The 15,496-nt window shown below is 40.2% G+C and overlaps 1 protein-coding gene across 1 annotated transcript in view; it reads right to left on the minus strand.

Annotated features, from left to right (window-relative positions):
• The window catches only part of PPM1E (protein phosphatase, Mg2+/Mn2+ dependent 1E), a 212,562-nt gene extending 198,778 nt beyond the window's left edge, over positions 1 to 13,784 (minus strand). Inside the window, exon 1 of the mRNA XM_042915300.1 lies at positions 13,286 to 13,784. Coding sequence (XP_042771234.1) covers positions 13,286 to 13,743 — 458 coding nt within the window. The 5' untranslated portion in view covers positions 13,744 to 13,784. The remainder of the gene's footprint in view (positions 1 to 13,285) is intronic.
• Positions 13,785 to 15,496: the final 1,712 nt, after the last annotated feature.

Raw genomic sequence — 15,496 nt, forward strand, 5'->3', positions numbered from 1 at the left:
GTGGTAAGTAGGTCAAATACTTCAAATTCATACCAAACAATAACTATAACGTTTCTGTGGGAATTGTATCCATCATTATGGAATCCAGTCACCAGGAAAAAAACTATGTTTGATATTTCTAACCAGCAGATTGGTTCTTTGATTCTTTTTCCTTGATGACTTAAAACTAAAACAAGAAGTAATGGACTGGTGGTCCTCCTCAGACCTTTACACCAGAAGGTAAAACCTTAAGTGAAAACGCACACAAAGAATTAAAAATCTTCTCAACCTTTTAACTAGCTCTTTTTTTTTTTTTTTTTAATGTTTATTTATTTTTGAGACAGAGCGCGAGTGGGGGAGGGGCAGAGAGAGAGGGAGACAGAATCTGAAGCAGGCTCCCGGCTCCCGGCTCCCGGCTCCCGGCTCCCGGCTCCCGGCTCCCGGCTCCCGGCTCCCGGCTCCCGGCTCCCGGCTCCCGGCTCCCGGCTCCCGGCTCCCGGCTGTCAACACAGAGCCCGATGCGGGGCTCGAACCCACGAACCGTGAGATCATGACCGGAGCCGAAGTTGGAAGCTTAACTGACTGAGCCACCCAGGCGCCCCTTTTAACTAGCTCTTTTAACTAGCTTCCTCTCTCTACAGTATTATCATTATTATTTGAACTTTTCATTGTTCACAATATTCTCAAAGAATTTACATGAAAACTCTTTTAAGCCACTGAAAATGTTCATTTTGCAAAAATGTTCATTTGCAAAACTGTGGAGTGCTAAAGATGAGAACTGTAAACATTGCTATAGCTAGTTGAAAATGTTAACATACGAAAAATAACATACAATAGGAAACCAAGCTCCTCTACCATTCAGAGAGCCACAGAAGAAAATAATAAAAGAGAAAGAAGAGAATGAGAAAAGGCCTATAAAAATCTGGAAAGGAAACAACATGGTAGATCAAACAGAAAATAAATTGACGATTCATTCATTTATTCAGCAAATAACTGCCTACTATGGGCCAGGACTTGTACTAGATGCTGGATACACAAAGAACAACAAAACATTCTTTATCTCTTGCCCGCATTCGGGAGAAGATACATTAAACAACTAATGCATGCATATATATAAATTGTGATAAATGGATGTAAAGAAAAAAGGATGCTACGAAAACCAAAAACAAAACTTAATTTAGACCACAGGTAAGGAAACACCTCTATGAGAAAGAGATACTTTAAACCTAATGGTTGAGTTGGGTAGTTGGAAAGAAGGGGAAAAGCTGCTTGGGCAAAGAAAACAAAAGCTCAGAGACCCTCCTGACAGAGCAGGGCAGATTCTGGGAACTAAAGGAAGACCACTGTGATTGAAACATAATAACTGAGCACAGAGCCAGATCAAGATGAGGTCAGACAACTGCTGAATGGAAAACCAATGGACGGGAGGCAAATGTGGAAGAATGGTTTATAGAGTACTGCTACAGGAAGCTAAGTAAGAATTGATGAAAACTTGGACCAAGCTGGTGGAAATGAAGACAAAAAGAAATGGGCAGACTATTTTTCTTTCATTTACAAGTGGAATTAAAAGAATTTGAAACAAAATAATTAAAATGCTCTGCCATCTTGCTTCTCTACTGTGGTATGAAAAATTACTAAAATGGTCCCCCAAAGATGCCCCACTCTTAACCGCTAAAATCTGTGGATACTAATGAAATATCACTCCTATGATTGTGTTATATTGTACAGCAAGTTGATCTGAAAATAGGGAGATTATCTCAGTGGATCTGATCTAATCAAATGAGGTCTTAAAAGCAGACAGCTTTCTCTGGCAGCAAGAGAAGCCAAAGAAATTTGAAGAATGAGAAGTATTTTGATGTGCCATTAGTGGTTTGAAAATGAAGAGGGCTCTGTGAGAAGGAATGTGGGTGGCTTCTAGGAATGATAATCAGCTCCCACCTGACAATTACCAAGGAAATAGGGACCTCAGATCTTTCATGAGGATCTAGATTCTGTTAACAACCGGAATAGCCTTGGGAAGTGGAGCCTTCTCCTGAGCCTCCAGATAAGTCCAGTCGGCCAACACTTTGGTCTTAACTTGAGACCTTAAGCAGAGAACCTAGTGGAACATTCCTGGACTTAACTGTAAGAAAACAATAGGCATTGTTTCAAGCCACTAAGTTTGGGTAACACATTACACAACAACAGAAAAGTAACTGAAAACTATCACCCCCTATACTCCGTGAGGAGAAGTTAACAATTCAGTAATCTAAATCAGATTATTCTCTTGTCAAGAAAGAAATCTAAGAAAAATAAATTCAGCTTGCTATTCCTCCAAAAACTGAATAAAGATGTAGGTGGTGACTGGAGAACCCATTTAAATGTGACTTTGAAATTAAATGTCAGATACGTGTTATAGAATTAAAGTTTTTGTTATTTAACGAAACCCGTGTGATTCAATACAGTCACTAGCCTGATATGATACCTAAATATTTGAAGTATGATATTCTAAAGTCAGATGTGCTATAAGTGCAAAAGATACACAGGATTTTGAAAACTCGGTATAAAAAATTATAATGTCTTTGGGCACCTGGGTGGCTCAGTCAGTTAAGTGTCTGACTCTTGATTTCAGTTCAGGTCATGATCTCAGGGTCATGGGATCAAGCTCCACTTCGGGATCCATGTTGAGCATGGAGCCTGCTTAAGATTCTCTCTCTCTCTCTCTCTCTCTCTCTCTCTCTCTCTGCACCCCTCTCCCCTGCTCACACTCTGTCTCTAAAATAATTTTTTTTAAATTAAAATTAAAAATAGTATTTTAATATTGATTACATGTTTAAATGGTAATATGTTTTGATATATGATATTTGGATATACTGTATTTGGTTAACTAAATTATTAAAACTAAATTCACCTGTCTTTCAATTTTTAAAATGTGGTTACCAAATTTTCAATTATATATGTGGTTCAATTATACTCCTTTTGGATAGCACTGGTCTAGACTTCTAGGTGAGTGTCCTCTTCCAAAATTCCAGCCAACTAGAAGTATTCTCTTCCCATTATAGTTCAGTGACATTACTGGCATACAGCTATGTAAAAATACTAGCTGACTGGTATAGCAGTTCAACTATTAGAACACTGACAAACCAAACCTCTTATACAATGAAGTTGGACAAAGTAATCTGGCAATGTCTAACAAAGTAAAAGTGTAAGTAACTTCAATCTGACAATCCCACTTTTAGATATATACCCAAGAAATCTATAAACACATGCACAAGGAGACATGACCAAACTGTAGAATTATCTGAAGGGCAAAGAATGCCAGCTCTCCATCAAAGTTCTGTGTTCTTTTTTCCATGGTGTAGAGTTGTTCTCGGTTCTGTTTGCTGTGAAATGTAGGCCATGGGTGGTGCCAACATGACTTGCATTCTATTCACTGAAAAGTGAGAAGAATTATATATGTCCTTTGTCCTTTCTAAAGACTGCTCCTAAAAACTTCCAACACCATTCTCTACTCTTCTTATGCTTGCTTGCTGCATGGATGTTGATGCCTAAAGCAACCTTGGAAACTACAGGTTGAAGGTGACATACCCTCTATTAGCCTGAATCCCTTAATCACTCTATAGAACACAGCCCTTTCTTCTCCATTGAGGGTTACTCTGTGAGCAAGCAATTAACACTATGTTAGGCTTTTGAGATTTTAGGATTTACCCATTACAGTAGCTATTATTAAACTAATAGAGTGCATAATATGCAAAAATTAGAAACAACCCAAATGTCTGTCAATAGATTGGATAAATAAGTCATAATACAATCAGACAATGGAATGCTATATAGTAGCTAAAATGAAAAAAAAACAAAAACCTAGATCTCTATGTATCAACACAAATCTTTTTTAAAGTCTCAACATAGCTATTTATAAAAACAAAAACAAATTAAAAGCCCAGCATATATTGAGACCGTACAAATTCATATGTAGTAAAAATATAAAAATACAGAAGGATACATTACAAGAATCCTCAGATTACCTTTGAGAAAAAGGAAATGGGTTTAGAGAAGAGAGTGAAAACAAAATCTTCAATTCCATATGAAATGTTTCATTTCTTTAAAATGATCCTAATTATGACAATTTGTTGAAACTGAATAATGGGTATATGGATATTTGCTTTATTATTCTATTTGGTAAATATTTAAAATATTTCATAATACAAAAAAATCTTTTTATTTTTTTTAATTTTTTTTTAACGTTTATTTATTATTGAGAGACAGAGAGAGACAGAGCATGAATATGGGAGGGGCAGAGAGAGGAGGAGACACAGAATCTGAAGCAGGCTCCAGGCTCTGAGCTGTCAGCACAGAGCCCGATGCAGGGCTTGAACTCACAAACCGCAAGATCATGACCTGAGCCCAAGTTGGCCGCTTAACCAACTGAGCCATCCAGGTGCCCCAAAAAATATTCTTTTTAAACATATATCTGCTAGAGGGTAAACTAATAAAACCTTGTTAGAGGACATTTTAAAACTGTGAATGAAAAGTCTTAAATATGTAAATATGTTTTAACACAGTCCCAACAATAGAACTACACACAAGAAAATTAAAAGTTTGCTCAAAGTATGAGTAACCAAAAATTGGTTAACACCTAAAAGTCCAATAGAATTGTGATTAAATTACTGAGTGTTCATTTTAAAGTTACATAGGATATAATGGGAGGTGGGGTGAGATGTCTGGAGGTTAGGATGAAACAAGATTGGCCACAAATTGATCATTGCTAAGGGTGGGTGATGAGTGCATTATTTTATTTTCCATACACTTAAAAGTTCAAAATTTAATAAGTTTTTTATTTTTACTAAGTTTTTAAAAAAGCAGTTTAAAATTGTAAGAACTACAATTTTTAAATCTTTATTTTTAATTTACTTATTTTTATTTTTAATGTTTATTTTTGAGAGAGAGACGGAGAGCCAGGTGGACAGGGCAGAGAGAGAAGGAAACAGAATTTGAAGCAGGCTCCGGGCTCTGAGCTGTCAGCGCAGAGTCCAATACAGGGCTCAAACCCACAAACTGTGAGATCATGACCTGAGTCGAAGTCAGACCCTCAACCAACTGAGCCACCCAGGCACCCCAGAACTATCTTTTTTAAAAATCTCAGCTCATTCACTGGATCAGCAAATATTTATTGTGTGTTGTACATGTCCCTCTCAATATTAACCTAGGGATATGATGGCAAACATGTAGCTAATAAATCTAATGCAAATGGCTCCAAACACTTGCTCAGACACCCTACCAAAATATTTGGAGCACCACGAACCTCCTCCCCAATGTGTGTATACTTTTTGCTCTCTCTCTCCCCTACCATGTATGTGTATGTATGTGTGTGTAAATATATATGTATATATATGGTATATCTGTATACATATGGAATATCTGTATATGTATACAGATATTTATAAATTACATACATACACACATGCACATTTGCACACAACTCTCACAGGTAATTTTTTTTTTTTAAAGTAGGCTGCATGCCCAATGTGGGGCTTGAACTCACGACCCTCAAGTTAAGAGTCACATACTCTACCAACTGAGCTAGCCAGGCACCCCTCACAAGTAATATTTGGGTATTTCTTTGAATAACCTGTATTTCATTATTTCACATAATCTACTTAATAAATCCATTCTTGTTGATTTCTAATCAGATAGGATATTCTCTTTTTTAAAAAAATCTTAGGTAACTAAGTATGGGAGAAGCACAGGCAATCGAGTTTTGTTGTTTCTTACACTTACAAATATTATATTAAACCCATGATTTCTTTGCAGGAATTTTTATTTTATTTTGCAGGTATTTTTAAAGCCAAACATCCATTTTGTGAGGGTTAATTTTGTTAAAACCAGGAAATATAATAAATCCATTTAATCAGTGTAGGTAAACTGCAATACTTCATAACATTCTGAAAAATGGGAGGGAGGGTGCCAGTGTTGATTCTTCTAACCTGTGAAACTTGCATTTCATCAGTATACCTCATTTACCATGCTTGACATAAAATCAGTTGTCACACGGAACTGCCCATCTAAATCAACACATCAAGTATTAACAGTACTTACACTTGCATTTTGTATACAAGTAAATAGATTTCAGTATTTTCTTCTTTTGCCCTAATGGATTGTTTTGGGTACACCTCACTTTGAAAACCACTGCTCTAGTAAAAAACACATATTTGTTGACAAAAAAAATAATGAATCAAACAAGTGCTACAACAGGAAAAGGCACTGGGTATTCTAGAGGGGCACATGGAAGAGACACTTAACTCATGAGTGTGGGGATGGTGAATAAGCTGTTTGTTAAATGGAGACCTAAAGAATGGGTAAGAGATTGGACTGGGAAGGGTGGTAGTGGGGGTGCATAGTATTCTAGGTAGAAGGAATACTGTGTTATATGCAAAAGTGCAGAGGTAAGACCAAACACGGCATGTTCAAACTAATATATTAGTAGTCTAAAATAGCCGTAGTTTCTAGAGCTGTAGAGGTGGGATGGAGTCAGCAGACAGTGATTCAGAAATGAGGCTGATGGAATAAGATTATAAGGCCTTCTTTGAATTTTACCTGAAGAGCAATGGAGAGATAAGTAATGAAGGTATACAGTAAAGAATTTGGCTTTGCCCAGAGAGAGGTCTGGCCTTTGTCTGTGGCTCCCAGGAGGTAACCTCTAAACTTTGGAATTTCTGGAGTAATGGGAGTGCCTTCATTATTTATGATGGGCCCCTGGGACCACATGGTATCAGCCTGACCTCCAGTTCAACCAATCAATCTCAATAAAAACTCTGGACACCGGGGCCCCTGGCTGGCTCAGTTGGAAGAAGGTTGTTTTTTGTTTTCGTTTTTGTTTTTTTTAGAATGTGCGACTGTTGAACTTGGGGTCATGAATTGAAGTCCCACGCTGGGTACAGAATTTACTTAAATAAAATTTAAAAATGAAACAAAACAAAAAACCTCTGGACGCTGAAGCTCGAGTGAGCTTCTTGGGCTGGAATACTCTAGGTGTTATTATCCACATCAATCCTGGAGAGGGGAGCACATCCCTGAAGACAACAGAAGTTTCACATTTGAAACTCTCCTAGATTGTGTCCATGCATGTCTTCTGTTGGCTGGTCCTAATTTGTTTTCTGGGTTTTTTTTTTTTTTTTTTTTTTTTTTGAGAGAGAGAGAGAGAGAGAGAGAGAGAGAGAGGCAGGGAAGGAGGGAGGAAGGGAGGGTCAAAGAGAAAGGGAGAGAGAGGGAGAATTCCAAACAGGCTCCACACCATCAGCAGAGTTGGGTGCAGGGCTTCAACTCACGAACCAGGAGATCATGACCTGAGCTGAAATCAAGAGTCAGGTGCTTGAGGTTCCTGGGTGGCTCAGCTGGTTAAGTGTCTGACTTGGACTCAGGTCATGATCTCACAGTTTGTGAATTCGAGCCCTGCCTGGGTTCAGTGCTGACAGCTTGGAACCTGGAGCCTGCTTTGGATTCCGTGTCTCCCTCACTCTCTGCCCCTCTCTTGCTCGGGCTCTGTCTTTCTCTCTCTCTCAAAAATAAACATTTTTTAAAAAGAGCCAGATGCTTAACCACTAAGCCACCTAGGCACCCCCTTGCTTTTTGTTTAAAGATTTTTAAGCAATCTCTACACCCAACCATGGGGCTGAAATTTACAATCCCGAGATCAAAAGTTGAATGCTCCACCGACTAAGCCAGCCAGGTGCCCCTGGCTGGTTGTAATTTGTAACTTTTCTCTATAAGGAACAATATCCATTAGTACAATAGCCTTCAGGGAGTTCTGTGAGTCTTTCCAGTAGGTGACCAAATCTAGGGGTGGTTTTAAGAAATCCCTAAACTTACAGTTGATGTCAGAAGTGAGGGTGGTCTTGTGTGGTCTCTTCCATCTAACTCTGTAGTTGAACCCTAACTCCTTGCAGCTGGGGTCAGAAGTCTTGGGCAGACTTAGTGGTCTGGAGTACTGTGCCTTTAACTGCACAGTCTGGCTAGCTGAGAAAAGAATAAAAATGTTTAAGCAGTAGGTGACAATTAGACAATCTACATAATCTAGATTCTAGAGGAATCACTTATACTGGGGAGAATATACTGGAGAAGAGTAAGATTGGCAAAAGATGACAATGACAATGGGAATGGAGTGGGACATATCTATGAGATGTTTACAAGGCAAAATTTATTGAATGTGAAGGGTGAGAAAAAGAGAAATCAGAAATGGACCCACCAGAAAGAGAATCAGATTTTAGTTTTGTTTGTTTTGAGGGAGACAGAGGGAGTTGGAAGATTGAATTAGGTTCTGAACAGTTTGAGAAGCCTTTTGGATATCTAGGTAGGGCTGTTTCCAAGCAGAGATGGAAACAGAGTTGGGAATCAAATAACCAAAGCCATGGGAGAAATTGGTATCAACTACAAACAAGTAAGACATCAGAGTTGAAAAGGCTAAGGACCAAACATCAATATTCAAGGGATAGGCAGAGTATCCCCCAAAGCTCACAGAAAAGCAGCAGCCTGAGAGGCAGGAATAAAACTTGAAAACTATGGTTAACAATGAATGCTTGATATCTTTCTTCTTCTTCTTGCTAATGTGAATTTTCTCTGCTTCTTATAGTGAACATTTATTACTTCTTTTTTTTTTTTTATGTTCATTTACTTATTTTGAGCCAGAGAGAGCACAAATGAGTAACGGAGGGGCAGAGAGCAGAGAAGAGATTCCCAAGCAGGCTCCGCGATGTCAGCACAGAGCCTAACACAGGGCTCAATCCCACAACCATGGGATCACAACCTGAAGAGACATCAAGAGTCGGACGCTTAACCAACTGAGCCACCCCAAGCACCCTTACTTTTTACTTACTAATAAGAAAAAAGGTGTAGTTTTAAATGAATGATACTATAAAACTTGCATGCAGTTATTTTTTATTTATATATATAAAAGTGAGACAAAGTTTAGTAATTTCTGAACTATCTGAAACTTATTAAATGTTTCACATAATTCAATATAACTGAATTACTAGTGTCTATAACCAAAGATTTTCTTTTCAAAGCTATTTTAAAAGTGCCCTCGCACCTCTCATTACTATATGGAACTGCTTAACTTTGCCAGGGTGCTGGAATATGTTTCCCCATCAAGAAGTCCAATGAGTAACTGAGGAAACAACTGCTCTAGGGGCACCTGGGTGGCTCAGTCGGTTAAGCGGCCGACATCGGCTCAGGTCATGATCTCACGGTCCGTGAGTTCGAGCCCCACGTCGGGCTCTGTGCTGCCAGCTCAGAGCCTGGAGCCTGCTTCGGATTCTGTGTCTCCCTCTCTCTCTGACCCTCCCCCGTTCATGCTGTCTCTCTCTGTCTCAAAAATAAATAAAGTGTTAAAAAAATTAAAAAAAATAAAAATAAATAAAAAATAAGGAAACAACTGCTCTAAAAATGTAATGACATATACCTCTAGTAAAGACTTCAGAGCGTGTGCTTCTTCTGGATGAAAACAAATAGATTTATCCCCGGTAAAGTGTAGACAAATACACAGTATTGACCCATGTAACCTATACATGTAGCCTCATATTCACATCTGCTCTAAGATCAGTTGTAAACTTTTTATTTATTTATTTGCCAACTATTTCAAAGCTATAATCCTCATTTCCACCTTTTCAAAGCAAGTCCCTCATTAACCTCAGAAACCCTAATATTGTCATTAGAAAAAGGTTCTAAATCACTGGAATTTTTTATGACAATAGATCAACTCAGTAAAAGTTCTAAAATATCGCATGCTTTTATTATTGATTCTTAAAGTTTAATAAACTGGAAAAAAATGTTTAAATGGTCCTTAAAAAGGTATTTAATAGCCCACAACAGAGGTCTTTCCCATCCAAGGAGACTTTTGCTATTTTCAAATTGTTGTTCTTATTCTTTCAAAATGTTACATGTTGTTTTTATCTAGTAGAGGATATCTAAATATATATTTCCCATTTTGAAAGCAAAAACTTCATCCCAAATACTACTTTGAAAAACTTTTAAGTTGCTAATTATAACTATATTTTGTTTATTTAAACATTGATCCTTTACTTACCTAAATAAGTGCTTATCTCAAGGTAGTCCTGACTTTATCAAAATGAAGAATGTTTAACTATATCTGCTGTTCCTATTCTAAAATTCTTGAGAAGCAAAATATTGAGAAAAACATTCACTATGTTTTTTTTTTACTTTCAACCAGTCTATACATAAAATAGTAATGAGAAGATAAGCACCTTTACTTCTTTTCTTCAGAGAAGCTTAGTCTGTTTAGCAGCTACATATTGTATAGTTATAAAATCCTGACAGAAAACACACACTACAGACTTATAAAACCGGTATTAAAGGGGCACCTAGGTGGCTCAGTCAGTTGGGCGTCGGACTTCAGCTCAGGTCATGATCTCGAAGTCAGTGAGTTTGAGCCCCGCATCCAGCTCTGTGCTGACAGCTCAGAGCCTGCTTTGGATTGTCTCCTTCTCTCTCCGCCCCTCCCCAGCTCACACTCCGTTCTCTCTGTCTCTCAAAAATGAATAAACGTTAAAAAACAAAAAACAAAAACAACTGGTATTAAATGCAGTGTGATTTTCTTCTTATACTAGTCCCAACTATCAAATCGGTGAATATATAGTTCAGGTAGCTCTATTTAAGAATTTTAGCACCATTTGACCAGTATGACAGAGTTTTTAAAGCATATTAAGAATTCCCAAAATAAGGAGTGGGTGGTTGAGAAAATATTTTGGAAAAAAAAATAATAACTTTCCCCAAGTAAGCAATTTCAACATCTTTTTATTTCTTTCTTTCTTTTTTAAGTTTATTTATTTATTTTAAAGAGAGAGGGAAAAAGGGAGAGAATCCCAAGCAGGCTCTGCATTGTCAGCCCAGAGCCCAATTCCGGACCCCATCTCACCAACTGGGAGACCATGACCTAAAGGTGGACGCTTAACCAACTGAGCCACCCAGGCGCCTCTCAACATATTTCTAATCAGAATCATTTCAAAATATTTCCTAGGAAACTTGAGGACCCATCATTTCAAATATGTAAAGCAGAGTTGTGCAGTTCAGAGTTTATGTTGAGAAAGGTCAGAACTATTTGTACATAATTTGTTAGTTCAGATCCACTTTTCTCAACTGTAAAATAAAGTGCTTAGACAGAAACATGATCTACCTCTACTGTGTCTTCCAGTATTGACTCTGGTGACTGATATGATTTTCTTTTATTAAAAAAAAAATTAAAAGTGTTAACTTAAAAGTATGTTTTTTAAACCGTGAAGATTTTTTTGCTTTTTTTAATCTGTTAAGGAGTTTGAAGATACTTTACATAAACAAGCCAGCCATTTTATATCCGAGTAAAAATAGGTTAATAGCTTTTGCACAAAACACAGTAAAAATCATGAAATCTTTAACTTAAGGTGAAATAATATTTTCTAACTTTGCTAGTTACTTCAAATCCAAACTTCTGTTCTCAAATGGTCATTTTAGCATTTGAATACTTTTTCTAGTTTTATGTATGTTGAAATTAATCTTGCTTCCTTTCCATATGGAAAAACACATCTACTTACCATCTTACTTAGCATCTTTATATAGATTTCAGTTTTTCAAAATCTTCTTGAATGGTAAATGTTCATGGTTGTTCTAAATTAATGACTCTCTTTTTAATGAACCTTCTCTACTGTTTGTGTTTCTTTAATTCTGTCACTGCATTTGTAAAGGTAAGAGCTGTCAAAATAAAATTAGTCTGATGCTGAGATAAATTCCTCCACTTTGGTAAACATTTCCATTTTATTTTAAGCAGGAAGTTTCAAGTGTCTATTTAGTGTTTGAAAATGACATTTCATAAGCCCTTTCCTATGACAGTTTTCAAACACTAGGAAGAAATACTCTAAAACGTTAATACTGTTTATCCTTGGTGGTGGTATTACACGCCATTTTATTTTTTACATTTCCCAGAAAGCATTATTACTTTGGTAACCGGATAGTATTTTAAAATTAAATTTTAAATAGCTTATAAAGTGTAGGACATCAACACAGTCCACTTCTACAGCACATACGTTAAATGCTTTTTCCCTATTGATAAACTTCTGCTTTAACAGGAAGAATGATTTAGTCAGATGTCTGTTAGACTGGATGAAGACCTGACATTTACTTTCCAGGCCCTTCTTTCAAGTCAGGCTTTTGAGAAAATCCAAGAAGTGAGTTTGAATTTAATTGCAGTGAATCTTGCAGCAGTAAACTTTTAGGGAGCCAGAATAACACCTTTCATCACAACTATCAGCAGAATGCCAAGACACTCTCAGGTTTACCAATGTTTTCAGAGATTTGTCAGTATTCTCCTCTGTCATTATTTCAGAACAATTCCATTTAGAAAGAAACGCAATTGTAAACCGTTTCTATTTCAAGCCCACAAAAACCAGAACTGGGATGAAAGGCAAAGCCTCGACCTTGCTATTTTAGACTTTCATCTGTGTAGCTAAGCCATCTGCTTTCTCTCCCCTACCCCATCTACTTACTTAATGGACTGAAAATACTGCACGTAATTGCAATGTTATCAAACCAGCCTGACTTTTCCACTTTAACGAATTATGACTCTGTGTCTTTCACCTGAAGATTCGCTGGTAAAAATGTGCTTACCCTTCCCTCTCAATTCCTTCCCACCTCCCTCAATTACAAGTTATCAAAAATCTTTAAAACACTCGGCTTCCGCGGATTAAGCCCATCTAAACACCGCTTCACTTTCAACGCTGAGCGCCTGAAGGAAAATCAACCCCAGTCTCTCCTGTGGCTATAAGGCCGGTATTATTATCACTGTTTTTGCGGTTACGCAGAAGGCACCTCGCAGCTCAGCCTAGAAAAGAGTCGCGTCTCTCCGCCGCCAAACAACAAGGGACTCAGACTGGGAAAAGACAGACCCGGGTGGGAGGAAACCTCCCAAGAAGAGGAAGGGAGCCGGGAAGAAGAGGGAGCTCATAAGACGGGAAGAAAGGACCTTCCGAAGCATGAAGGAAAAGGGGGCTTGTGAAGTGGAACAAGAAGTGGGCAGCCGAGGTGCAGCGGGAAGAAGGGGCCGAGGCCGGCGGGAGGGCGCCGGGGGCGGCTCCCCGGTCAGGCAGGAGGCGCGGAGGCCGAGGCGGGCGTGGGCAGCTCGCAGAGACCGCCCGAGTCGGAGCAGCTGGGGCGATTCCAACGGCGCGAGGCGCGGGAGTGGGGGTGAAGAGAGGAAAGGAGAGCAGTTGAGGGGCCGAGAGAGCCGCGTCGAGGCCGATGCGGCGGAGACAGCGGGCCCACCCCCAGCCAAGCCCCGCTACTTAACTATTTGTAGAGCTGCTGCAGGCACAGGTCCAGGCTCTCGCCCTCCACCTCCTCACGGGTGATGCGCTCCGACAGCGGCCGCGGGAGCGGGGGCAGAGGCGGCAGCTGGGGCTGCGGCGGCGGCGGTGGCACGGCCGACTGCCCCCGGGCTGCCGCCGCCTCCTCCTCCTCGCCCTCTGCTGCCGCCGCCGCCTCTTCCTCCACCGCCTCCTCTTCGGGCTCGGGGTCTTGCTGGTGCTCTTGCTCCCCCTCCTCCGTCGCGGCTACGGCGGCCGCCTCCTCCCCGGGGTCCTCGACCGAAGCCTCGGCCGCTTCAGCCACTACCAGTTCGGGCTCGGGCTCCAACTCGGGTTCGGGTTCCGGTTCAGGCTCGCCGCCGCCGCACGGTCCGCGAAACTCGCCCAGGAATAGCTCCAGGAAGCGCCGGTAAGTTTTCTCCTCAGGGCTGCAGCCGGCCATCGCTACTCATGCCCCGGGGCCGACCGGGAAAGTGGGGGGGGGGGGGGAGTCCAGGAAGGGGAGGGGGCTGCTCTCGAGCCTCGGCTCCCGCAAAGGCTGTTAACGGCCACACCGGCACGAGCGATCAGCACTAGGTTGCCTGGAGAGGGCTCCCGCAGGCGTGCGCGCCGCCGAGCGCGGACGTGCGCGGCCCGGGGGCGGGGGCGGAGCGCGCTGCCCCCCTCCCGGGTCTGTAGGGAAAGTTGGTGACGGGCGCGCGCTCGGGGTCCAGCGGCAGCCCACCCTCCAGCCCTCCCGAGAGCTCAGCCCACGCTGCCTAGAGACTGTCGCCATGGCAACCGGCTCTAATTAAGAATTTCAGGGTCCCTCCCGTCGAGCCCGCGGAGTCCAAAGGACACTCGAATCGACCGCTCTCCAACTCTGCCTGTCTTTATTGTACGGATACCCTAGCCTCAAGAGGATGAGAGTGAACTAAGACATCTCCAAGTCTAGCTGTTGGTTACCACTTGGATTAGATTTACCTCAGGTTTTTTTTATCTGTCCCGGCCTTGCCTTGGCGTAGGTATCTGTTGAAAGATACTACAGTGTTAACACCTTTTGTTGTTGATGACATTAATTTAATAAGTAGTTTGGGGGAGGGGGTTATCAAACACCTACCAAGTGATAGGTTGCTTTGCAGATATTCTCTCACTTGATTCTATGAAGAAAGTGGTGTTATCCTCATTTCTCAAAAACAGGAACCAAGATAAGGTACTTTACTTGCTTCAAGGTGTCACAACTACCAGCCATGGCATTGTAATTAGAACCCAGTTTGTCAGCTTCCGAAGCCTTCTAGAACCTTTTCCTTTACTCTTCCTTGCTTCTGAAGATTCAACACTGCAATATGTCTATAAAGCCTTATTTTTATAGGACTTTATAGTTTACACGTTTTCATCCCTTTAATCCTTACAATAGCACCTAAGGTAGAAGATAGCATTATCATTATAGTTCCATTTTACAGATGAGAAAATTAAGCCATAAAGACATGGTGACTTTGGTCAAGGTCACGCACAAGTGATACAACAAGGACTAAAATCCAGGTCTTTTTGCTGCAAAGCCATTAGTTTTCCAGCATACCAAGAAACCCCTCTGTAGTCTCTGCATAATACATATTACACTTTATTACATAATATGTACTTTTTGTACATTGTCTTTGCTCTTCTTCCCCATCCCTGGAGCCTCTTTCTTTCTTAGATTGAAACTGAAACGACTTCAAATGATCCTAATTTTCTTACCAAACTACACGCAAACCTATTATTTTCAAGCCTTACTGAGGGGGGTGAGGGAGGGAGAAGCTGTGTTATACAGCTGTATAGATGATAGCATCATTACTGCATACTGCCATGTCCATGGCAACATATAATTCAGCAAAAACACAGTGATTCTTTCTCTACTTTGAAAAACATGTTCACAAATTATCTACCCCGTAACTGAAACTGGGTCTGAAATACCATTTCTAGTCAGTTATTAATGGCAGAAGAAGGAGTCTCCCTGCCAACTGTTTTCATATAATACTGTATTCTAAATCCCTGACCTGATACTGTTATTTTAAGATTAAGTGGGTTGAGCTCACTAGTATACGGGCATCATGTAATAGCATCATGTAATATAGCATCATGTAATATAGCATCATAGTAAAATAGACATCCATTCTTTCTGCTGGTTTGAGATTAAATAATACATGATAGAAAGTGTACAGTGGGTAATGCACATG

This window comes from Panthera leo, chromosome E1 (genome assembly GCF_018350215.1).
Source record: "Panthera leo isolate Ple1 chromosome E1, P.leo_Ple1_pat1.1, whole genome shotgun sequence".
NCBI classification, from domain to species: Eukaryota; Metazoa; Chordata; class Mammalia; order Carnivora; family Felidae; genus Panthera; species Panthera leo.